The 24,126-nt window shown below is 41.4% G+C and overlaps 1 protein-coding gene across 1 annotated transcript in view; it reads left to right on the top strand.

The window, feature by feature from the left end:
• Positions 1 to 24,126, top strand: part of COL25A1 (collagen type XXV alpha 1 chain) — a gene marked incomplete at its 5' end in the record, with an annotated part of 558,067 nt that overhangs the window by 404,405 nt on the left and 129,536 nt on the right. The window contains 3 exons of the mRNA XM_025212861.1: positions 4,548 to 4,619; positions 5,554 to 5,661; positions 10,490 to 10,525. Coding sequence (XP_025068646.1) covers positions 4,548 to 4,619; positions 5,554 to 5,661; positions 10,490 to 10,525 — 216 coding nt within the window. The remainder of the gene's footprint in view (positions 1 to 4,547; positions 4,620 to 5,553; positions 5,662 to 10,489; positions 10,526 to 24,126) is intronic.

Raw genomic sequence — 24,126 nt, 5'->3', positions numbered from 1 at the left:
CTTCACTCCCTCGTCCAAGTCGCTGATGAAGACATTGAAGAGTATCGGCCCAAGGACCGAGCCCTGCGGGACCCCACTGCCCACACCCTTCGAGGTCGATTCCGACCTCTCCACTACGACTCTCTGGGTACGACCCTCTAGCCAATGCGCCACCCACCAGACTGCGTAGTCATCCAAGTCACAGCCTCTTAACTTGTTCACCAGTATGGGGTGGGATACCGTATCGAAGGCCTTCCTAAAGTGTAAGTCAACCCCTACTCCTGCGTCCAGGTGTTTTGTAACCTGGTCATAAAAAGAGACTAGATTAGTTAGGCATGATCTACCTGCTACGAACCCGTGCTGGTTTCCCCTCAGCATAATTTTTTCTGCCGGGCTCTCATAAATGTGAGCCTTGATAATTTTTTCAAAGACTTTGCCTAGGATGGAGGTGAGTAGTTGCCTGGGTCCTCCTTCCTCCCCTTCTTGAAAATGGGGACCACATTGGCCCTTTTCCAGTCCTCTGGGACCTGGCCCGTGCACCATGAGTGTTCAGATATTCCCGCCAGTGGCTGCGCAATGACGTCAGCCAGTGCCTTTAGTACCCTCGGATGGAGCTCGTCCAGGCCTGCCGACTTAGTTTCATTGAGACTGTGTAGATTGAATTGATAGGCAAGGGAGCAGACATTCACTTTTGATTCCAGAAATGCAGCCACATGGCTGCAGTGGTCCAGGCCAGAAGTGGGGGTGGCAGGCTCACTAGAGCACAACCTCTCTGCTGGGCTGGAGCAGACAGCTTGGGCCAAAGCTAGCCCACCCAACCTGTGAGAGGGGTTTACAAGGGAGGTGCAAAGGATCCTGGGATGCTGGGGGATTGGGAAATAACTTGAATCTGGAGGGGATCTATGATAGAAGTTCAATAAACAATTTAACCTAAATCAGTTAAGTCTGATACTACATGCATCCACGTTTGTCTTAAATTGTTTTTGTCCATTTTGAAAGCAATTTATATGCACTGAACTTCTGTTGTGTTACATATGTGAACTGATTTCCAATCACCTTATACCAGTTTCTGTGTAATTTCTGTCCCTAGCCAATATGCATTCTTTATTGGTTGTGCAAAATGAATGAAGCGATCCACTACCAAGCAACTTTGAATCCATCACTGAGAATTGTTAGAAAAAAAACAAACCCAAATCAAACCTACCTGGGAGATATTTGAGCAGTGACAGATTGGGTAGCTCCTTGTGGGAAGGAGAGATATCTTATGTCCATTCAGATACTTGTGCACCAGCAGCCTGTTTTCTAGACAGCAGGAAATGCCTGCTCTCTGGTGGGCAGAGCATAGTTCCCTTTGCAGGGTTCTTATGTCCTTCGAGGGCAGCTCCACAGGATGCTACATATGAGGGGGTAAACCTGCCTCTTTAGAACTCTTTGTACTCTATAGGAGGGAAGGAGAAGCCTTCCTCTGCCTTTTTCACTTCCCCACAGCTGTGTAAGAGCAAGCTGGAATCTGTTGCTAAACTAATATTAAAAGGGTTAATCTGTAACCCAGGTGTATCTGTTGTAGAGGCAAAGAGCTGAAGCCTGAATGACAGCTTTCTGCCTTGTCAATACAGGGTCTTCGTAAAGTCCTTGTGCACTTTCAAACTTTAGTAACTTAGGTTGTTCACAAGGACTTTATGAAGACCCTGTATAGTCTCTGAAGCTTGGGGATGGCAGCGGGTAAATGTGCAGTCCTCCATCTGAATGTTTTGGGGAAGCAAGGGATTTTGAACAACATTTTTCACAAGCCGTATCCTTTCATGGCTTCTGAAAAGTAAAAACTCCTTTTTCCTATTTCAGGTCTGTTTCATATTTAGGATAGAAAAGATGGAATAAGCAGGATAAAGTAAATTCATAACTTGTCATCAATATGAAAAAAATGCCAAATGTTCAGCCTCTTGTATTCAGAGCTATAAAAATGCTGGCCTTGCTATGTTGTGATCTGAAAGCCAGCAAAATAAAAATGAAGTAGTTAGAAGAGTTTCAAGTTAATCCTATTTTTATCAAAGGAGATATCAGGTTTATCACTACTATTCAGGTGTTACAGGTGTTTGTTTGTTTTTAGGCTCTTTATTTGTATCTGTTTTGTCACATGCGTATTAGCAAGGAAGGGAATAGACCATGTGCAGTGCAGGACTAATGAATCACAGATGTAAAGATTTTGGTATTTACCATCTAATAACTTTTTAACCTCATGTGGTGCAATAAGACAAATGCAAATTCAGTGCATATGTTCTCCAAATTATGCATCATTCATGTATTTGTTAGCACTATGTTTGTAAATGTTTGGTGTTTTTAGTTTGTAAGAAAAAGAGAAAGATACAATTAAGTAAACAATATACATTTATTCTCTCAATTTAGTCAGAAAAATTTTGCAAGGCCAATAACATTTGCTTTCTTGCTGTATACTGTGAGGGGCTGAGCCTCTTCTCTTTTCACTGGTGTCATAACACCATGGAAGTCAATAAAGTAATGACAGTATGAAACTAGGTTGGGAGGAGGGTAAGGTGCAATTCAAATGCACCAATGAAGAAATAGGTGTCAAACAACTGATATACCTTTATTTGTAAATAAAAACCATAAATCACTGTGATCAAAAGAGGGAGAAATAGAACTACCATTTTTAACGGGAAAAGAGCCTGCTGAGGCTTAAAGCATCTGTCAGGCTAGTGTCCTCAGATGCTTTAAATAGTTTAAAGACTATCTAAAGACTAGAAGATGTTTTTCCTTTTAAAAAAATCTCTGTAGAAAAGAGAAAAAAGGCCCTTTCTCCCCCTTTGCCAAAAGGTCTAACTTCAACCCTCCAATGCAATACTGGAAAGGTGTAAATTGAGAGCAAAATTCACCTGTCACATCTCTCACGGCAGGTTATGATTCCAATATTCTTCTCTCCCTGCATCAGTACTATGGGAGCAACACATGTAAGGAGAGTTTAATATAAGAGTCAAATCCACCATAGGAATCTGAGAGGAGAATTTTGCCTCAAATATAGAGATAATGCTGTATGTATGTCAAGAATGTTGATATCAACCATTCTGGGGGCCTCCAGATCAAGCAGTAGACCTCTGTTCAATGTGTATTATTGTGTATGTACTACCAGTTCATGTGCTGGATGTCATATGTTAAGCAGAATATTGGTGGGAAAGTAACAGCAATAATAGAAAGTGGTTGCAGGTTCTGCAGTGATCCACAGACAGAGCTCTGTACACAGCTCTCTAGAAGTATCTTGGCATGTTTTATTTGAAAAGGCTTACTTCTGAAGTCAATTTATAGCATAGCAGCTGTCAAATGTTCATAATTACCCATAATAGCATTTAATATCCCATGTTTTTTTCTCTGTAAAACCCCTTTATTAATCTTGCAATTTGCAAAATAATCAACTAAATCTCTGGTATTCTGCTCACCTTGTTCTGTTCCCCATATGACAGACAAAGCTGTTGGTCCGGTAATAGACAGAGAGACATACTAAACACAGTGTTTGTTCTGTTTGTCCATTAGCAGATTGTCTATGTGACGTTCTGTGTTGTGTCGTTTTGGTACCATGTTATGCTGTGTCCCTAGGGTCTGCCAGGCTTCCCCACAGTCGCTGCTCTGCACAGTAATCAGATCCTCACCGTCAAGGTTTGTGGCTGACGTACTTCCTCAGTCAGATCTCTCTGCATCAGCATCTGAGTGCACGTGAAGGTTAATTTTGCCATGGAATACCAAGCAGTCCCTGCAGTGGGTCCAGTTCGGTGCTCTCTGATTTTACACAAGTACAACTCCACTGATTTCAGTCAAATTACTCATGATATGCAGTGTGATTGAAATTAGGATCCAGCCTTCCGCATATTATCCACATCACACCTGCTTTTGATGGACATTTTGATGAACCTTTATTATGTTTCTGGTTAAATAAGCCATAAAAGAGCATGGAAAATGTCAAACTTTTATATATCAGGCACCTAATGAGCATATGCAGATTCAATTATCTGTTTATGTATCATGCATCAGGGGTTTCACTTGAACACTTGAAAGAACACTTTGACAAAACTGTAAATTAAGCATGAAAGATATAAGCAATCTAAGTATGGACTTCAGTCTTCATTAGAATGGCATCGTTCTTCATGGCACAAATATGCTGTTTGGAAAATCTGACTGAAAGATGAACTGGTGCTTTGTCTGTAGAATCTTTGCTGAAAGATCAGCACATAAGAAATGTGCTCGTTTTAGTTCCCTGGGTTTATATAAAGAAAAAGCACAGAAACTACTACAAGAATTGATGTGAAGAAAACCTGCTATATATTGCCTACAATTAGCACATTACTAATAAAGATATTTATATAAAGATATCTAGTGATTTTAGCTGTTAACTTCTTTAAAAGAAAAGGCACAGATTTTTCTTAGACATAAGCACCAGTTTATTTTATATTAGCTGCTATAAATCTAATGTATATATCTTTATTTCTTTCTTGGGGCCTTCTGATGTCTATTCTTCAACTCTCTCATCTCTGAACTTCAACCTTTGACCTCACCTGCCTGATCAGATGGTGTTTCCTAAAATCAATCATGGGTTTCTCTCTGCTGATCAGCAGCTCATTAAACGCCGCCTCATTAAGGTAGTGCTTAATCTTGCTGGAGTCTGGTTCTTCTTTACATTTAATTTTTTACTCTGTACTGTACTTTTTGTCAGATGCCTTCTTATTTCACGTTAATCACTAGAAAATATCTCAGATCCACAGATTTTTTAGTGAAATAGATTTGTGTGTAAACCAAGTGGAAATTATATGGTGCTTTGCTAAAAAGTTCAGATTTAAAATTCAGCTAGTGAGGCTTGTTTTCAGTGGTTTGCAGTAGTCTTATGCTGGAAACAGTAATACATATTACTATTTTTGGATGGAAGATAATGTCCTTCCACAGTCTTCTTTGTAAATTAGATTATTACAAAATGAACTTGTCTAAACCATTAAGATACCCACTTAATTATCACTTTAAAACATCTGCCAAAAACAGATGAAATAGATGAACAGCTTTTCAGCTAGGCAATTTTGTTGCATCCTCATTTTAGAACTGTTAGTGCTTCATTGTTGATCCTTACAAAACTGCCATGCCATTTTAACAGCTCTCTCGCACACACTTACTTCTTCAACCTTTGTCATGATGGTAACAAAGGCAAAGTGAATGCTTTAACTGCTCATTCAAAACGATGACATGCTTTGGACAATGGTCACATGCTTTGGGTGAGTAGAGTTTTGTATGGCAACCCACTACATCAGTGTATGTCCTTCATTGGACAAGTAGTTCAGAACTTGAGCCTCACACTGCGTGGTTTGTTCCACTGCAGATGTGTGGCACCCTAGTCTTCAGAGGCAAAGTTCAGTCTGTGTTATAAGCAATGAAGAAGCTGTGATCCATGCTCGAAATGAGCATCCAGCACAGCAACAGCTGTTTCAGCCCATCATGAACTAGTTCTGGGTAAATCAGTGTCTTGGTGTTGGAGATGGTACAGTTGAAGACAAACTTCTAATGATGATTTTGTTGACTTCTGTTCAGGGGGACCAAGGGCAGGCTGGACCCCCTGGTCCTCCAGGGCCACCAGGACCCCGAGGTCCTCCAGGAGATACTGGGAAAGATGGGCCCCGAGGGATGCCTGGAGTACCGGTGAGTTAGCTTCAAGTCTGTCTGTGGTGTCTGAGTACTGCTCAAGTGCTCCTGTGAAGTGGAAAATATTAATGGAGAAACAAAAATTATGTGACATTTACAATAAAAAGTAAGTCGCAGGGCCAGGAATAGTAGTACCCACGTAAGCTGGCTTCTTCAGATTCAGAGATTTCTAGATTGTTTCTTCTTATTTTAAACATTGCAATGCGGGACAGCCCCCTTTGTAAGCAAGACAAAAATGTTTCCATTCAGCTCTTCACTTAAAACTAAGCTTGAAACTAGATCATTACATGTGCTAGTTTGACTTTTAATCCGCTAATGAAGATTAATATTCAGAACTCATGAAATTGGAGAAAATGGATTATTAAGCTCTGTGTGAAGTATGATGCTATGCTTCAGTTACTCTTTCCTTAAAGTCATATTCTGCCATCCTTGCTCAGGCTAGAGCAGTACCATATTCTTCAGATAGTCCATATGTTTCAGTGGGGCTAGTAATAGAATAAACTAGTATTCATCATTGGTTCAGGAGGCAGATCTGGGCCCTTAGCTGGAAGTCTGAGTGTTAAAACTTTTTTTTTTTAAACCAAAACATAAATGCAGAAGTTGTAGGACTGTATATTTAACAACCCTTGGAAATGCCTTGAGATTAAACTTTTGTGAACTACTAAACTCTTTATTGTTTTGAAAAGAGAGAACCCCCCGCCCTGCATCTTTTCTTAGTCTTACAGGAAATAGAAACGATATTGCAAAGAAAAAATCATGCTTCCACATGTGGGGCCAGAACAGGAAAGCATACGTTCCCTACAGGGTCCTTTTTGGTAAAACCAAAAAAGGAAATACATCCAAGCTCCTGTTCTAATCCTATTTTGAGTGCCTTATCTAAACATATATTAACTGAACAAATATGTAGAACATGACATAATGATGACATTTCAACTCTGTTTAAACTGTCCGGGGAAATGCAACAAGACTTGACATACAAATGCCTTATGAAAGCTGCCTTGAAAAACCTTTGATTAGAATATGGTTGTTATTCTACTGCCATCCCTTTTTGATACTTTGGATTGACTACCTACTTCTCCTTGCCAGTGCTGCATAACTCCTGTGCTGCTAAAAAAAAAACTTTGGACCCTATTTGAATATCCTCTGAAATTTTACACTGGTACAACTTCATTGCCTTCAGAGGTACTAAGATACTGTATTACAGTAGGGAGAGGTAGTTAGACTTGCGAGCCTGAAGCTAGGCAAAAGGCAGGGCAGGGTGACACCTTGGGGTGCCTGTACATGAGCATGGAGGCTGCTCCTACACACTGTAATTACAGACCATCAGAGTAGACTCAATTAGTCAAGTCTGCTGGAGTGTGGTAATTACTGCGCTCCAGCCATCCTCTGCGTCTCATGCATCAGTGTCCCCACGCTTCAAAACGGCGGCAGGGGAGTTTGAACTAAAGCTTGTTGAATGGGCTTTAGACAAAGTGCTCCTGCTGCTGTTTTGAAGAATGGGGAAGCTGATACACAAGACGTTGCAGTGCTTTAATTACAGCAGCGCTCAGAGCCGCTCTAATTAAAGCACCTCTTATCCCACCCCACCCCATTCACCCCCTGCAGCCTACTTAGTAAGTCACTCTGCCCTACCTTCTGTGTTACAGTAGCGTAGGTCAGATGAGGATTATAACTGCTTCCTGTCTGCAGCAGTTTCAAGAAGTTCCAACTTGGTGGCTACCTGTATTTTTAAATACCTAAATACCTTTGTAAACCTGGTCCCAAGTGCCTCCTGTCAGATGTTAAGCATCCCTACAAAATAAGTGCAGATGGGGCTGATACTCCTGGATAATGACCTACTATGGGTCTCCCAAGTAATGCAGCTGCAGAAGTTACAGCAGTTTAGAGTTTTATAATGCTCCCTCACTAATTACTGCATAATGCTACTGTAGATGTTTTGCATCTGTCTGGGGCTGCTTGTCTCCCAGAGCAGACATAACCTCTGCCTTCAGGCTCCTGGGAGTGACATTTCCAGATTCCTGGCATCCTGACACCACAGCTTTTACTTCTGTAGCTGATTGACTGATATTTAGTTCGACAGAAAAAAATTATAAAGTGGGTACAAGGCCCAAAGACAAAAGTATCTACCTGGCTCTCTTCCTCTTTCATATGGCATCACAGATCAACTTCCAAATCTATGAGCCACTGTTTGGGATTGTAGCTCAATATACAGATTCTGGCAACCCTGTCTGGGCATTGGTAGAGATATTGCAACTTTAGATTAAGTGCTGTGCTGTTTGTTGAGCACTGTGTTCACACAGGGGTCAGTCCAAGGTGTTCAGCTTCTGAGGTGCTGTTTTGAAGCATCTCTGTCCAGATCTCAGTCTGTTCAGCTTGACCCATTCTTCTCTGTCAAGGTCGTGCCCAATGGGGGCCTTGTTTGGTGTTGCTATAAAATGCAGTAGGAATAGATCTGACCTTTCCCAGCAGTTGGCCCACTCTGTTGCCCTCCATAGGTTTGGTTCAGCATCCCCAGTCTCTTTCAGGAGTTTGTGGGCTTCATGTACAAACAGTTTATGACTTTTGAGCCTCTTAAGCCTCCATCTGGTCAGGTCTTCAGTTAATAATTGATTGAGCAGGTGATTGTTGTTGTCTCTTGCCTCTGTTGCCAGTAATGATGTTAGGATCTGTCTTCTCATATCACTTGGTTTAATGCCTGACAGTACAGGGAGGACATCTGTGTGTGTATAAGTTGTGCAACCTGTTACAAGTCTCAGTGCACTGTTAAGTACAGTGTCAAGCTTTTTCATGTGACAACTTGTGGACCATACAGGAACACAGTATTCTCATGGGGCATATACCATTGCAAGTGCAGTGGTTCTGGGCACTTTGAAGTTGGCACCCTGTGCTGTGCTGTCTAAACATCTTAAGGCAGCTACCCATGCAGAAACTTTACTGCTGACCTTCTGGATGTGATGTTTATGGGTGAGGTAACAACATAATGACGCCCAAGCGTCAGTGCTACCACCAGTACTTTTCAGTGTATATATCTCAGACTACCCACATACAATATCTAAGCAATATGTGCACTCTGATGATGTCACTATAGTTGCCAAAGGAACAGACGACAGAACTGGAAAAGACACTGAGTACTGACATGGAACTCATCACTGACTATCTCCACAAGTGGTGCTTTCAGTTGAGCATCAACAAATCAGTGTCATCACTCTTCCACCTGAACAACTGTTGAGTCAGGAGCATGTTGAATATCAGTGTAGGCATCTACACTTTTCCTCATAAGCATACCCCAAGCTACCTTTGAGTTGCATTAGTTTTACCAGGCTGACAGCTTCATTTTGATTTAAAATACAAGTGGACCTGAGGTCACATTGGTCATACAAAGTCAACAAAACAGTGACAAGGGAGTGTAAGAACAAGGACACTCCATAATTCCATGGCTGAGTGGCAAAGACCCTGTCAGCCACTGCCGCCTCTACCAAACTCCATTCAAGAATAATCATCAGTGGGACCCAGCACTCTGCCTCCTCTGTGACTCTATTTAAAAGAAAAACAACCAATGGATGGGCCTTCCTCTAGTTCCTATGGTTTCTGTCTCCCTGCCTGAAGAGGCAACACCAGAGAGTCATACCAGCACCAACACTAGTGATTTCCCAGTGATCATGTCCTACAGCACAGCATGTGCATCTGGAAGCACAGAAGGCTTTTAAATTTTGGGCATCTAGCAGATTGTGAAGTTATGTCTACCCTGAAGTCTGAAGGCACCATAGCACATGTTTCGGTGCATCTTTGTAGAGTCATTCAAGTGCTTACTTGGAACTGAAACCAATGCTCTGATGGCTTCACTCTGTTCAGGTGGTTAGTGCAGGCATGTTTGTTTGTGTTGCAACCGGCACATCCAGATCCTGAGAAAAACTGAGACAGTTCTGATTCTGTTTTGCTTCTTTCCCAGAAAGCTCATCAGCAATACCTTGTGTCTTTGTACCGCTGCTGAGCATATGAAAATGTTCATGTCCTTTAGCGAACCTGTTAATCCTTTTGTGACTTGCTCAATGTGAGACTGGATTTGGGAATTTATTCCTTCCCTCTAAAAAGTAGTTTTTAAAGCACACAAAGTTGTTTTATGTATGTATCCTTAGACTCTTTTTTTACATTTCAGAATAATTTGCAGCTACATGCTATATAGTAGACCTGAACTGCCTTTTGCAAATTCAAACATAAACACATTACATTTTAAGAAGTTCAAGGTTGAGATTTTCAAAGCTACAGAGCCCCTATTAATTCCTAAGGCAATTGTGTGGGTAAAATCCCTAACTGGTTTTGAAAATCTCAACCCTGAACTTTTTAATATTTAATATCTTAATGTTTGAATTTGCAAAAGGCAGTTCAGCTCTATTACCACAGAATACAGCATGTAGCTGCAAATTATTCTGAAATGTAAAAAAAAATAAAAATAAAAATCTAAGGATGCATATGTAAAACAACTGCATGTGCTCTAGAAACTACTTTTTACAGGGAAGGAGTGCTATCTATCTGTTTATTAGAACAGAAGGGGTATCAGCATACTTGGTATTTAAGAATCACTGAATTGAGAGAGTAATTTCATTAAAAGACTGAAAAATAAATATCAATTCTTTGAGACCAGCATGGGCATGATTTGGGCCTGTTAGATTAACAGCCAGAAATAACAGTAATGTATATTAGATGGTCATAGAGCTGTTATATGTGCTTCAACACATATTTTGATGTAATTTAAGTTGCTTTAATATTAATAAATAGAAATTAAATGTAAATCACATTATTGATATTGATCAAATCTATGTTTAAGGGAGAGCCAGGAAAACCAGGCGAGCAAGGATTGCTGGTAAGTACCTGTTTCTTCTGTTTCCTGATTCCTAAACAGTTTAAATAGTTCTGTGGTTTTATTTTATTCCCTCAACCCTTCTTTGTCACAAGCCTATTTGGATCTGCACTTGTAAGGAAAGTACAGAATGACAATGAGGGCCAGATGGTTCTCTCAACTTGCAGAAAGAGTTGGAAACCAAGATAGGAAATGGGGAAATAGGCCAGCTGCATAATGTTCCACTGCCACAGCCCCTATGTATGACTCCTTCCAGAGTACTGAATGGTAGACTATCTAGTCACTCTTGCATGGGGCCAAATCCCCATCTATCTTTGTGGTTACAGTCCTGAGCCCTTTTCTGATGGAACCCTACAGAGGAAATATCACAGTCGAAACATGCAGAGTATTATTCTGTCTGTGAAGTTTATTACTCCTATATATGGGAGAATCTGCCTATTCATTCAGTGGTGATATGAGGGCTTTTTTTACAAGCATACTGATTTGAGAATAGATGTTTTCTACTGCATCAAGAAAACTAACTCTATTCAGTTTGAAATAAAATGAGTTCCATTGCTTTAAAAAAGTCCGCTGAGGAGATCAAATAGTGTCTGGCTAGTATGCACACAGTAGGTGGTCCATTCACAGCTTCTTACCCTGTGAGGTCTTCCACTGCAGTGCGGGTCATTCTTTTTTTCGTATAAGAACTGAGCAAATCACAACCCAAGTTACTCTTTAGGTAAAACGACCATTGGTTCAGGAATCAGGTGTAAATTGTGCGGGCCGGGAGCGACCCGAGCCCTTTTCCGTGCTGCACGCGGGCTGTGGCCAGCAGCCCGGGCACGCCGGGTCGGAGAGGGAAGGCCATCGAGCTGGAATTAGGCACAAACGCGTATCGGTAGTTTTAAAGATTGTTTACTTACACCGAGATGGCAGTGGTGTAGGCTGGAAAGCTTGATTAAGTTGCAGTTACAGACAGACAACACAGACGGTCTCGTGGAGGTTGCTAGGCTCCACGGTGCAGAGCTCCGGATGCTCTGGGTGAACGAGCCACCAAAATGGGAATCGTAGGTACGTCTTATAAAAGTCGCGCTCGAAGACGGGAAGAGGTGGGCGGTGGATCAGGTCGCCAAGCTCCTCTGGATCTCACACAGGGTTTCTATTACCCTGCCGTGTACCCAGAGTCCCCATGAGATGGATGTGGAGTCCTCTTCGGCTTGGGCGGAAACCGCTCAATCGTTAGCCGCCACGTGTGAATAATTTAGCACTAGCCAATCACGGGGAATGAATTTGCATACTGGTGGCGGGAACTCTTTTGCACCGTGCATTCCTCTTGCAACTTGAGCAATGCACTCTGCAAAAGAAGCTGCAGAAAAGGCGGAAAACTCGTCCCTGCACCGGGGTTTCCTCTGCAACAGGAAACTCTCCCGTGCAATGCTCTGCAACTTGGCAGGGATAATTCTGGTGCCGAAGCACGCACAAAATCATGCCTTTTGGGTCATGACATAAATTAGTTTGAATTTTTAAAATTCAAACTGAACTTCTGCAATTTTGAGCAGATGTGCTGATATTTTTACCAAGACAAACTTCAAATTATTTTGGTAGCAGCAGGTACATAATCTTAGAGGCTGGTGAAACAAAAAAAGAACATTTCTAGACTCTGAAATACCCTGCTGGGATCAGGCATTTAAAATCCTGGGGCTTGTTCATTTGAACATAATGATTTATTTTTAAAGTGCCAACCAATATTTTAATTAGTTTTTTTTTTCTCCTGTGCCTGCCTTCTGGGTTTTGATTGCTTATCCATAATAATGTTTAAAATAGCTTTGGAAATGTTGCAGTGATGTGGTGCAGGAATTATGTGAGCGGCAACAATTTGGTGAGTGGTATCTTTTATTAGACCAACTGGTTGTGATAGATTTCAGCAAGCTTTCAAATGCAAAGCATTCTTGATGAAGAATGCTTTGCATTCAAAAGCTTGTCTATCCAACCCAATTGGTCCAACAAATTGTATCATCCACAGAAATCCTTGCCTCTTGCATTATAGCTTTGAGGGCTTTTTAGGCCTACTGTAGAGCTCTTCTGCTTGTTATTTTAGTGCACTATGGGTTAAGTTTATATAGGCTCTTGACATAGGGTCACCACACTGGATAATATTTGTAGCAGTCCAAGGTACCTACAACTGTTTTGCCACTGGTGACCAGAGGTGGAGCCATCCATCCCAAAAATAGAAGTAGTAAAGGAGAAAGGAGAGGAATAGGATCAAAAGCACTGTGGATGCTCTCATCTATAGTATCCCCTCAGCATCATCTGCTAGGAGACCTTTAATAAGGTCTCTATAAAAAAATCATACAGCTTCTCTCAATTCAGTAGCATTTGTCTTTTCCAGGGATGATCCACTTTAGATGCAGCAGTCTTCTTTGACACAAATTACAGTGAGAAACAGTTATTGGCACACAGATATGTGTGAATAACCATCTCAGGAGGATGTTAACTCTGAAACCAAAGATGACTATTTAAATGTCAACATTATTAACCTTTTAATTATTTTAATTTAATTTCTTTATTAAAAATCCATACATAAACTGTATGCACCTTGACAATAAGAGTCACCAGTAGTATAGTTTACTAATATACTGAATACATTATCAGCCAGCTTCCTCAAAAAAACAAATAAAAACCCACAAATGAAAATAGTTGCTTACTTAAATATATATACTACTGATCAATTTAACATTAACAAACACTTTAGGGGATGTTTAAACTGAGGAGCAGGGTGTTTTTTAAATCAAATTTGGTAGTTTGAGATAGCTATATTTAAAATACCACATAGCACCTACCTAATCTATATTCATTTTAACACAGTTACGTCTAGTTACGTTCTAACTTAGGGTCTAGAAGCTAACATGATTGTAACATGAAAGAGAGAGGTACTTACCCCTGTTAGTCTGAAGTCAGGCAGAAGGCAGGGTGGAGTTGCACCTTATAGACTAACTGAATCAGAGATGCAGAAGCTCATAGCATATGGTGAAGTGAGCTGTTGCTCATTGAGATTTATGCATCTCTGATTCATAGAATCATAGAAAATTATGGTTGGAAGAGACCTCAGGAGGTCATCTAGTCCAACCACCTGCTTAAAGCAGGACCACCCCAGCTAATTCATCCCAGCCAAGGCTTTGTCTAGCAGGGTGTTAAAAACCTGCAAGAATGGAGGCTCTACAACCTCTCCTGGGTAACCTGTTTCAGTGTTTTACTACCCTCCTAGTGAGTAAGTTTTTCCTAATATTTAACCTAAACTTCCCTTTCTGCTTGAAACTTGAGACCATTGCTCCTTGTTCTGTCATCTGCCACCACTGAGAACAGTCTAGCTCCATCCCCTTTGGAGCCACCCTTTCGGGTAGTTGAAGGCTGCTATTAAATCCCCCCCTCTCAGACTTCTCTTCTGCAAACTAAATAAGCCCAGTTTCATCAGCCTTTCTTAATAAGTCATGTGCTTTAGGCCCCTTACCATTTTTGTTGCCCTCCACTGGACTCTCTCCAATTTGTCCACATCCTCTCTGTAGTAGGGTGCCCAAAACTGGACACAATACTCCAGATGTGGCCTCACCAGTTAGTCCATGAGGTGCAGCTCTAGCCTACCTTATGATTGTAAAAGTGGATTTATACTACTTGTTAAGTGATATTTTCAAATACAATAATTATGTCAAGAGAAAAGTCAGATTTCCTGATTTAGGCATGCCTTTACTGCCTATTCCACCTTCCCAAACCATCTCTCATACCTACCCAGGTGCAAAATGCCCCAACTATTCCTACCAAGTTCTTCCTTTGACTCTTCCACTGTGGTTATACATGACACCTGAAAGCTCAAAACCTATTTTATAATTTCTTATCTCCAAAATGTCAGAGACCTTGAGCACAGAATTTAGGTCCAGTTTCCAGTGGAATGTACAGGACCTTGCTTTTGAGTAGTTATTCCTCCCACACCATCCATGTCTATGATTTTCTGCCAAGAGGAATTTACAATCTACCTCTTCTACTCTTACTCCTAAATTATTCCCCTTTATGTCTTAATATATAGGCTGCAGCTATAAGGTGCTGTGCTGTGTCTTGAAGGATAAACTCGTAATAAAACTAATATTAAAATCCATAGAATGGCTCAAAAACGCTGAGGACTGAGCTTTGCGTTATTTGAATGGGAATTACAACATCTACCTTGTGTGGGAGTTGTGAGGCCTAATTTTGGTCAAGTGCCTTGATGTCCTCAGATGTGCAAAGCATTATTAGAATCGGAAACTAAGATTCCAGCTGTTGGGATTATGAACCAGCTACTGCACAGCTTGAAAATATTTAGATTTGCTGTTTTCTCCTCTCACAAACAGTAAGGCATGCAAGTTTCTGAGTGGAATAAAACTCCTGGGAGAGTGACTGTTGGGAGATAATGAGGTAACAGCATGTCCTCACAGCCAGTGTCTCAGAGCGCACCCCAGGCTCATCGTTATCTCACAACAATTGCACACCATGTTGTGTGTTACTTCTTATATACTTGAGCAGGTTATGCCTTTATGCATAATACATTCTAAATCATTTTAATGCATATGAATTTGTAGGAAGAAATTTCCTGATTCAGTTAAATAAAGAGGTCCCCTGCTTTAAATGAAATTAAGACAGTTTCCACCAATTGAATATTTGCCTCCTTTTCCTTAAAAAGAAACCAACCCCCTCCCCCCAGGTCTGCATTGATTAATACACATACTTCAGATTAAATTAGGACTGGAGGGATGTTTGGCTATAACAGCATGGGGATGGGATTGTCTGTGAGGTTCTTAAAAGCTGGGGAGCAGGGGGGACTGGACCCGATGATCTCACGAGGTCCCTTCCAGCCCTAAACTTCTGTGAATCTATGAATCCGTGAGACGGGAGGGCTTGTGCTCAGACATGCAGGAGCTTAGTCCATCCCTTGTGCTTTAACATGCAAGTAGGAGCGTAGAGGGCATGACCTTCTCTTTTTCCATGGACTCACTAGGAGAGGTGGGGAGTTGGGAGGTCATAGAACCACGACCTCCCTTTCTCAATTTAAAACCCTCGCAACTACCTGGGTGCCAGCTGGCTGAAGTTGCTTCCCTGCCCTCCCTCCTGGGGTTAAGGTATAGCTGAACTCTACTTGCAAGATGCATTCGGTCTGACTTACTGTGTGTTCTTCTGTCAAGATAAACTCCCCCCGCCCAACTTTTAGACCAGATTGTCAGGAGTTCAGCTTCCCTGCAGTATCATGGAGGTCCTGTGCTAATCTGTCCCTGTGTTTCATTCACCTTTGTACTCTGAACAATATATTCAACAACTTTTAGTATGAAAACTTAGAGGATATTTGAGTTTCTCATCCTTTTGCATCAGGAATAAGAATTTCCAGTGCAGACTACCAGTGAGTGCCTCATTTGTGGTTTAGCAACAGGAAACCTCAACTCCTGGCACTGAAATATTAAAGTTCTTAGAGTATTAAAATAAAATAAGATGGAGTCTGGGTGTGGGGTGTTTAATTGTTTTCCTGTCCAGATTCCTTTTAGGAATTGGTGCTTTTCTGTTTATAACTATAATATTTGAACCTACAACAGTAATGCTAAAGTAACAAATAACATCAGTGATTGGGCTATGCTTTTTATCTCTGGGGGAAGGGGGAACTTTTTAAAATGTTTTGTCCATATTTAGTAGCTTGTATCAGTCACTCCAGAGACAAAAAGCAGGCAGAAATCTGGCTTAATGGTCGAATAAGCCAGCTTTACAATTGCTTTGCTTCTCCATCCCAGCACAGGACAACCAAAGTGCAGTAGTAAAGAAGACCCTTTGTTTTCAGGATTCAAATGAAATTTTATGGCTATAGTGATCATCCAGAGTAAAAAAAACCCACACCCCTCAAAATAAGGTAAAGCATGCCTATCTAGTATGAGTTACTAGACTAGAAAACTGTAGCTTAATTTTGTTTTTTCCCCCTTCATTTGTACAGAAGGGCCTGATCCTGGAGTTTTTCATAAGAAACTGTCATCCTTGAAGGACAGTGGAAGACTTCAGTATCAGACTCTATATTCTCAAGTGCCACATTTTGAAACTGAAAGCATAGTATTGTTCATCTGAGGAGAAAAGGAAGACATCCTAGTGTGAAGTGAACTCAAAACTGAGACTGGGAAGTTAGTTCTGTTGGCTTGAACTCCAAGTTTTACAAGCCTGAGGGCAAATCCTCAGCTAGTGTAGAGTCTCATAGCTCCATCTGCCTCTAAGAGTTTAATAATTTTGTTCTGATCCATGAAATACATAGCCAAAGCTGCTGCACAGCACTCTGTGTGCGATTCTGACCAAGTATTCAATGTAAATCTCTGAATAAATTATTGTATAATGTACTTCTCTACAAAAATTTATTGAGGGCTAAAAGCTGGCACATAATTTTTCAGCCTTTGTCTCCTAAGGCAATTATTCTCCTCTCCAAAAACTCTTGGTCATCACTTGTTTTGTATTACAAGTGCAAGTGGCAGTGGAAAATTTGTCATTTAGTTTTGCTCTTTAATGTCCCTAAAACTGTTGTTTTTTAATGAAGTTTGGCATCTCTTAGGAAAATATAGCACATCTTGTAAACCAGATGTTGTTTTTCATAATGGATAATTGCTCCTCTATTTTGAAAAGGGAAAAATGCAACTTGCTGAGATACTGAGGTTTTAGGCCAAATTTTGATAGGTCTGATCAGCAGATGAGTGACACAAGTTCCTGTGCAGCAGATGTGAGTATATGCCAGTAAATGAGGAGCTGAAATCAGTTTGCATGTCCAGCAATACAAGTGAAGGTGTAAATGGTGTAAATATCAAAAGAGGTGTGATTTTTTTGTCTGCTTTATTTCTTACATGCTTGTTGGGCCTTTAAGAATTATGCACTGGGCATGTGTAACAAATTTCCATTACAGTGATACAGGTCTTTTGCATGTTTTGGGAACATTTAGGACAACAACTCTATCCTGTTGTCCTTTTCCAAAATGAGCAAGCTGCAGGTGATTGCGGATACTGGGTGTTCAGACAGATGAACTTCCTTATTAGAGATGACAAGTTCTTAGTCAGAAATCTCATCCCCATGTGATGTCTCACAGATGAACACCCCTACTATTGAATTGTGTTCTCTGTCAGAGGGCAGAGCACACTCCTGACCTCTCTGTATCCATTGCTGCAGCACTTAGACTTTATTTGGAGGCTTTCCCATCCTGAAGTGGTATTACTGAAGGCAGGGGTGGATCCAGGATTTCCCAAAGCGGGTGTGAGAGCAGAAACTTGCACTGCGTGGATGGCTACACTTCCTGCTCCCAGTAGGGGGTGTGCGAAACAGGTCATATTAAATTTGAATTTGGATTCAGCCCAAATCAGGGACAGTGATTTGATTAGTTGATTCAAATCACTGTCCCTGTTTTGATTCGGCTGAATCTGAAGATTCAATGCTGATTTGGAGAATCAGTGATTAGGCCATAGACACAGCTTTCAGTGTTTTTACAGTCCCAGTACCTGCGGTCTGGGGGGGACCGCAGGTACCCCCCCAGACCCAGGAGGCACCGGTCGCCCAGCCAGGGGGGTGCAGGGGGGGCCCCTCAGCACATTCCCTGGCGAACCCAGAAGTGGACTGGAAGTGCTTCTGGTCCACTTGTGGGTCTACAGCCGAGCACACTGCGGGGGGGGTCCACGCTCCTGTGGGACACTCCATTTACCCCAGCATCGCAGCAGTCATGAGCCATGCCTGGTACCTCGAGGTGTGTAGAAAAAGCATTTAAAGCTGTGTCTATGGCCGAATCGATTTGGAGGGTTCCGATTCAATTCAGAGAGATTAAAGGGTCTCCAGGTTCGATTCAGATTCGGAGATTTAGCCACTGAATTGGGCTGAATCTTCACCAAATTGAACCAGGGACCAAAGCTTTGCACAGCCCTAGCTCCCAGCCTCCTCCACCCCCACCAGTACGGACAGACCACCGTTGGGAGATTCTGGGGGCATTTTAAGTCCCTAAAGTAGGTGACAGTCCCCCCTCCCTTCCACTTCATGCTGAGAAGCATGTCCCATTCCCCTCCACCCCCATCTCACCACCCCTACGTGTCACTGCTGCTTTCCTTGCTGTCCCAGGGGAAGCTTGAGCCAGCCAGGCTACACAGGGGCTGGTCACATCTGGGGATGGGGGCAGCAGCAACAGTGCCATGGGAGAGTAGTTCCCTCTCCCTGCTTGGTTACCCCAGGAGCAAGCTTAGGGGAGGGGAACCCTGCTGTCCATCCCCACTACTGCTGTTCCAGTCCCCAGCTGAGCCCAGCCCCTGCACAGGCTGGGTGGGGTGGGCAGGAATGGCTCATGTGCTTTCCTCATCCTCAGACCAGCAGGGAAAGCAGCAGCACCAGGTGGTGGGGTGGGAGGGAAGAAAAGGTGAGGGGGTGTACCTCTGAGCATGAAAGGGAAGGGAAGAAAAGGGGGATTTTCATTTGCTTTAGGGACTTGAAAAGGTCTCCAGAGGATCCCATGGTGTGGTGCAGTCCAAAAAGGGAGTACAGCCATGCCACTGTATCCTCTCTGGATCCACCCCTTACTGGATGCATCTGACCATTTTAGTACTTGGCTTAAGTGCCAAGTGCCAACAGCCATTGCTAGCAATAAAAGAAAGTGAAGCAGTGAAGACATATTTTCATTTGTATTCTATTTTCCTTCCTGTCTCTCTCTTGTCTTGCTTTGCTTTCCAAAGAGAGTGGTAGATTCTCCATTTCTGGATGTCTTCAAATCAAGACTGGATGCCTTTCTGGAAGATGTGCTTTAGCCAACAACAATTTGTATTTTAGTCACAGACAAGTTATTGGGCTCCATACAGGAATAACTAAGTGAAATGTAAGAGTCTGTGATAGGTCAGACCAGATGATCTAATGATCCCTTCTGGCCTTTATCTCTAAGTCTCTTTCTTCCAGCATCTCCTGTATTAGAGAAGCAAGCCTAGAGACGCAGGAAAAGAGGTGTCCCCTCACTTGCTCCTTCTCTTGCTCCCTCTTCCATTTTGCCTCTATGGAATGCCCTCCTTTCATTGCACCCCATTAACTCTTTGCTCTTCCTGTTTGTATCTTCCTTCCCAGTTCATCAATATTCTACACTTTCCTTTTTCATCCTTTTTTCCCCCTAATCCTCCTGTCCTCTGGCTAGTTACTTTCCTTTCTCTGACTGGTACCTTCCCTGCTTTTCCTCATCCTACTATCACAGTAGCCATTAATAAAGATCTGCTGATGTAAAGCAATATAGGAGAGCTAATTAACTGTTGCTTTTTTTTTTTTGCAGCAGTGAATACAAATAGGATAAGCCACAGCAAAATCAACATTTGTGTGAAGTTGCCCTTTTGATAACCAGTCTCCTTCTTTATTTACTTCTCCATTGTTTTACTTCAGTGACTTCCCTAATGCTAAAGCCAAATACAGTGAAATATAAGTACTGCTGTGTGAGCAAATTATTACTTTATTGGACAAGTCTTCAGATAGGTCCACATTTTTAAAAATGTCTTAATGTGTGCTTTTTTCATATAAAACACAATCAGAATTGCAGTCAGTGAAAACCTGACTTGAATGAATGGCAAAGCTCCCATTATTTTGTAGTCCTAGTTTGAGTTTCTGTGCCAGTATTTCTTGCCTCTGTCTGGTAGGAGTTAGAGGTGTTAAAGGGTTAAGGTTAAGAGAGTAAAGAAGTATCTCATTTTTATAGCTAAAGGGAGTACATCATCATTCTTATAGCTAGAAAGGAAAAATCCATTTACAGGCCTGATCTTTGAAATCTGTGCTGCTTTTGCTCATTTGGATATACATATACAGTACTTTTGCACTCCTATTGATTACAAAGATTATTTATTATAAACAGGCAACACACAAATAGGAAAAAGGACTTTTTTTTCAAAGACAGTATCAGGTAATTTTGGTACAATAATGTATTATTCCACTGAGAGACATTTTCCTTTATTATTTTCCAAAAGTATCTGATATGAATTAATATAAATATGTCTCAGTGCACCAAAGCATTCACTTGTCCCTTACATTGCCATTGTGTTTTCACGTTTGGCACTTACATTCTCTGTCCATGAAACCTGATATCTTGTAAAACAAATCAACTGTGCTGTAGCAGACATGCAAATAAAAAATGGCCAGAGTATATATTTATTATATTTCTGTAACCATTAAACATCTGAGTAATTTGAAATGGATGCCAAACACCTTGTGACTCTTCCTAAAATAATATAAACTGAAAGTACTTCACTTTTGAACTTCATTGTAAATTTTAGAGGGCAGATTTATATATTTTCTGCTTACTTTAACACATTTTCCTGTTCTGTAACTTGCTAAAACATAAATAACTAATAGACTGTGCTCAAAGCATCAGGGCACTTTAATCGTTATAGACCCAATTCTGTTCTCATGTACACCACTTTTTCATTTCAGTGAAAATAAATTGTGTCCTCACTGAACACACTAGGAGTTTTTCCCTTGATTTAAGAGGAGCAGAATTTTTCCCCAAGTTTTTTCTATCCAGGAGATGACAAAGTACCAAATCATAAGAACATAAGACACAAGACAACAGGCGTAACTATAACTTCAAAAAGCTATAATTTTAGAATGGCAGCCAATGCAGAAATCTGGTCTTTAATAAGCATTCAGAAAACAGTTGGTTCACCACCTTACCCTATGATATCCACTGGTATAAGGTAGATGCATGTACAGTATACTGCACACACCTTTGTTGTCAGCTACAGCAACCTATTAACTTCCCAGCTGCAATGGCACATAAATCCTTGTCTTCCATCTTTGGTAATGTTCCATCTTCTGACATAGTTGACTAGCTGATTTCCTCACTCTGTACATCTTAATGTATGACACCACTTTTAAAATAAGTGTCACAAACATCCATTTTGATTAGCAGGGATTACTTTTTATTTTTAATATATTCATGTTGATAGATCCTAGTTCTGTGCAATAACTTACCACTAAGGTTTGCGAACCTGGGATTTTGGATCTTTAATAATTTAAATAAAAGCTAGCTCCCACTGACTTACTAGGATTTCTGGGATCTCAGCCAGTGCTTTTGAAAATCAAACTACCTTAATTTGGATTACTAAAGAATGATTTAGAAACCTCATTTCAAGCACCTGAGTTTGAGCATTCTGGCCCAAGTCATCAAGTAGGGGAATATTATCATCTCCATTTGCACAGGGAACTGAGGAAGAACATGATTAGCTGACTTGTTTATATAAGTCTTTGATATAAGTGGGCACTGAAATTAAGTTAGGCCTCTTGTCTTCCAGTTCTGTTTCTTAATTTCCATAATATCATTTCCACTGCTAATAGTAAAAATGTGAGTGGCCATGTGTCTAACATGCTATACTTGTACAACATAACAAAAAACTATAAATTGATCTCCAAACTACACAAGACTATTTTCCTGGTCCTTAAGCGCTGCAGAAGTTCCTATACATGGTAGACATTTTATGGTTTGAAGAAACAGGAGAATCATGCCTCCTTCAAGTCCAGGCAGAATTTCAATCAAAAGCCACCCCAAAATTGCAGCCCTTGGCAGGAACCATTTGCCAGCTCGACCCCAAGGGAACCAAGCTGTGAAAGAAAAAAATAATAATTTACAGAGTCATAGAGAAGCAGGGCTGGAAGAGACCTCCAGAAGGCATCTAGTCCAACCCCCTGCTTGGGGAGGATCATTTCTATCCAAACCATCCTGTACAAACCATAATCTAAACTCTACATAAGACTACCATCAAACCTGACAATATAGACCTAATACCCTAACCTGCCACAGGCAAAGCAGGGAAAGCGCACATCAGCTAATGTCCTGCTTCTATAACATGTTGTCAATATACGCTCAAAAGGTCCCAGGTAGAGGGCCACGCTCCCTCCTACAGAGGAAGGCAAAAACCGACACAATCCATACCAATCTGACCATGGGGTAAAATTCCTTTCTGGCCCCAAGTATAGTGATCAATCTAACCCTGAGCAGAGGGGAAAGACCCTCTGACCAGAAATCTCCAGCTTTGGTCTCAACAGCAACCATTTGGAGTTGGTTGGAACCTTTCTGGGCATATATTTCTGCATTTTGCAGCTATTCTAGGACCTACAGAGTTTACTAGCTGTAATTCCTCCATTGTGTAGCCATGGGGTGTCAAACCCATCCATGCCCACAGGCTAGATGAGCAGCACAGGGCTGGTCTACAAGCTGGCCCTGCCTGCTGGATCTAGTGCATATCCTGGAGCAGCTGGAGTACAGGCCATATGCAGCATGGCCCTGCTCCACCTACTCTGGGACCATGCTGCCCACAGCAGCCATACCAGGACATGCTGCTGGATCTGTCATGGAGCTGATGCACACTCAAGTGGGTGCTGCCAGCAACATGGTCCCAGAGTAGCTGAAGTGAGTGCTGTGTGTAGTGTTTGGGGCCTTCTGGTGCTCCTTGCATGTTGGCTGTTGGTCAACTCCAAGACCCACAGGCAGCACCAGCAGCCAGAAGATAGACCTTTGTGGGCTATTTCCAACCTTCAGGCCATATCTTTCAAACCCCTGGTGTAGTCAACACAGCCCTTTTATTCCAGTGGAGCAAGTGGGAGAAGGCTCTATAAGTTTGCATTGTATTTCTGAGTTCCTATGCTGGTTTTCCCCATGTAAGATAGCTCCCCTCTCTTCCCTGGTGCATTAAAAAAATACGTAATTAACACCTTTTTTCCTCCAGACATTTTTCTTACTTGCTTTTGTATATTTAAATATAGCTCATAAAAGGGAATGTGCTCTCTTCAGAAAATGCAGGCAAGTAATTGAAAATAGATATGTAAAGGAAGTCTAGTCCATGCTAGAACTGTATTATTCAATTAAATTCTGAACAATATTTCAACTGTTGTTTATGGGAGACCAAGTGGGGTGGGGAGAGAGTTATTAGTGGATCAGCTGCACAGTCTCCACACAGCTTTGTGTGCCAGGCCTTCTCCTTTCCCAGTGCCATGGGTGATCCTTTACAGAATAACTGTTCCAGTTTAACTGAGCTCAGCAGTTTGGAAGTCCATATGGTAAAAAGCACTTGCCAGCATGTGTAAATTGTGCAATGAATCATTTTAGGTAAGTGTTTAATTACAACTAACATTGCCCGGGCCTCATTAACACATAGGCAAACTAGGCACATGCCTAGTACCCTAAGTGAAGAAGGGGCCCAGTTGTGCTTATTTTACATATTATAATTATTAAGTGAAAAAGTAATATAAATATACAGGATTAAGTAGGAGCCCACTAGGGGTTTGCCTAGGGCCCACTAAAGGTTTAATGCATCCCTGAGCATTTCTGAGCTAAGCACTAGAGGCAACCATCTTGCTTAAGAGTTTTACCATTAGTGACTCAAAAGTAGAGGGAGATACACTAAAATAACTTCCAGACTGATATAAATAAGGTGCAAGCACCATTAAATGAAACATAGACATTTATATTTAAATATTTCATTTCTAATGTTATTCCTTTGTTTCTTTTAATGACTGTCCTCTGTTGTTCTTCAAAAACATGATAAGAAATAGTTTGCATTCTCTGCCACTGGCCATGCTTTCTTGTCTAGGCTAGA

Source organism: Alligator sinensis, unplaced genomic scaffold (genome assembly GCF_000455745.1).
Source record: "Alligator sinensis unplaced genomic scaffold, ASM45574v1 scaffold66_2, whole genome shotgun sequence".
In the NCBI taxonomy this organism is placed as follows: domain Eukaryota; kingdom Metazoa; phylum Chordata; order Crocodylia; family Alligatoridae; genus Alligator; species Alligator sinensis.
The sequence above is the reverse complement of the archived record's forward strand: the minus strand, read 5'-3'. Positions and strand labels throughout refer to the sequence as shown.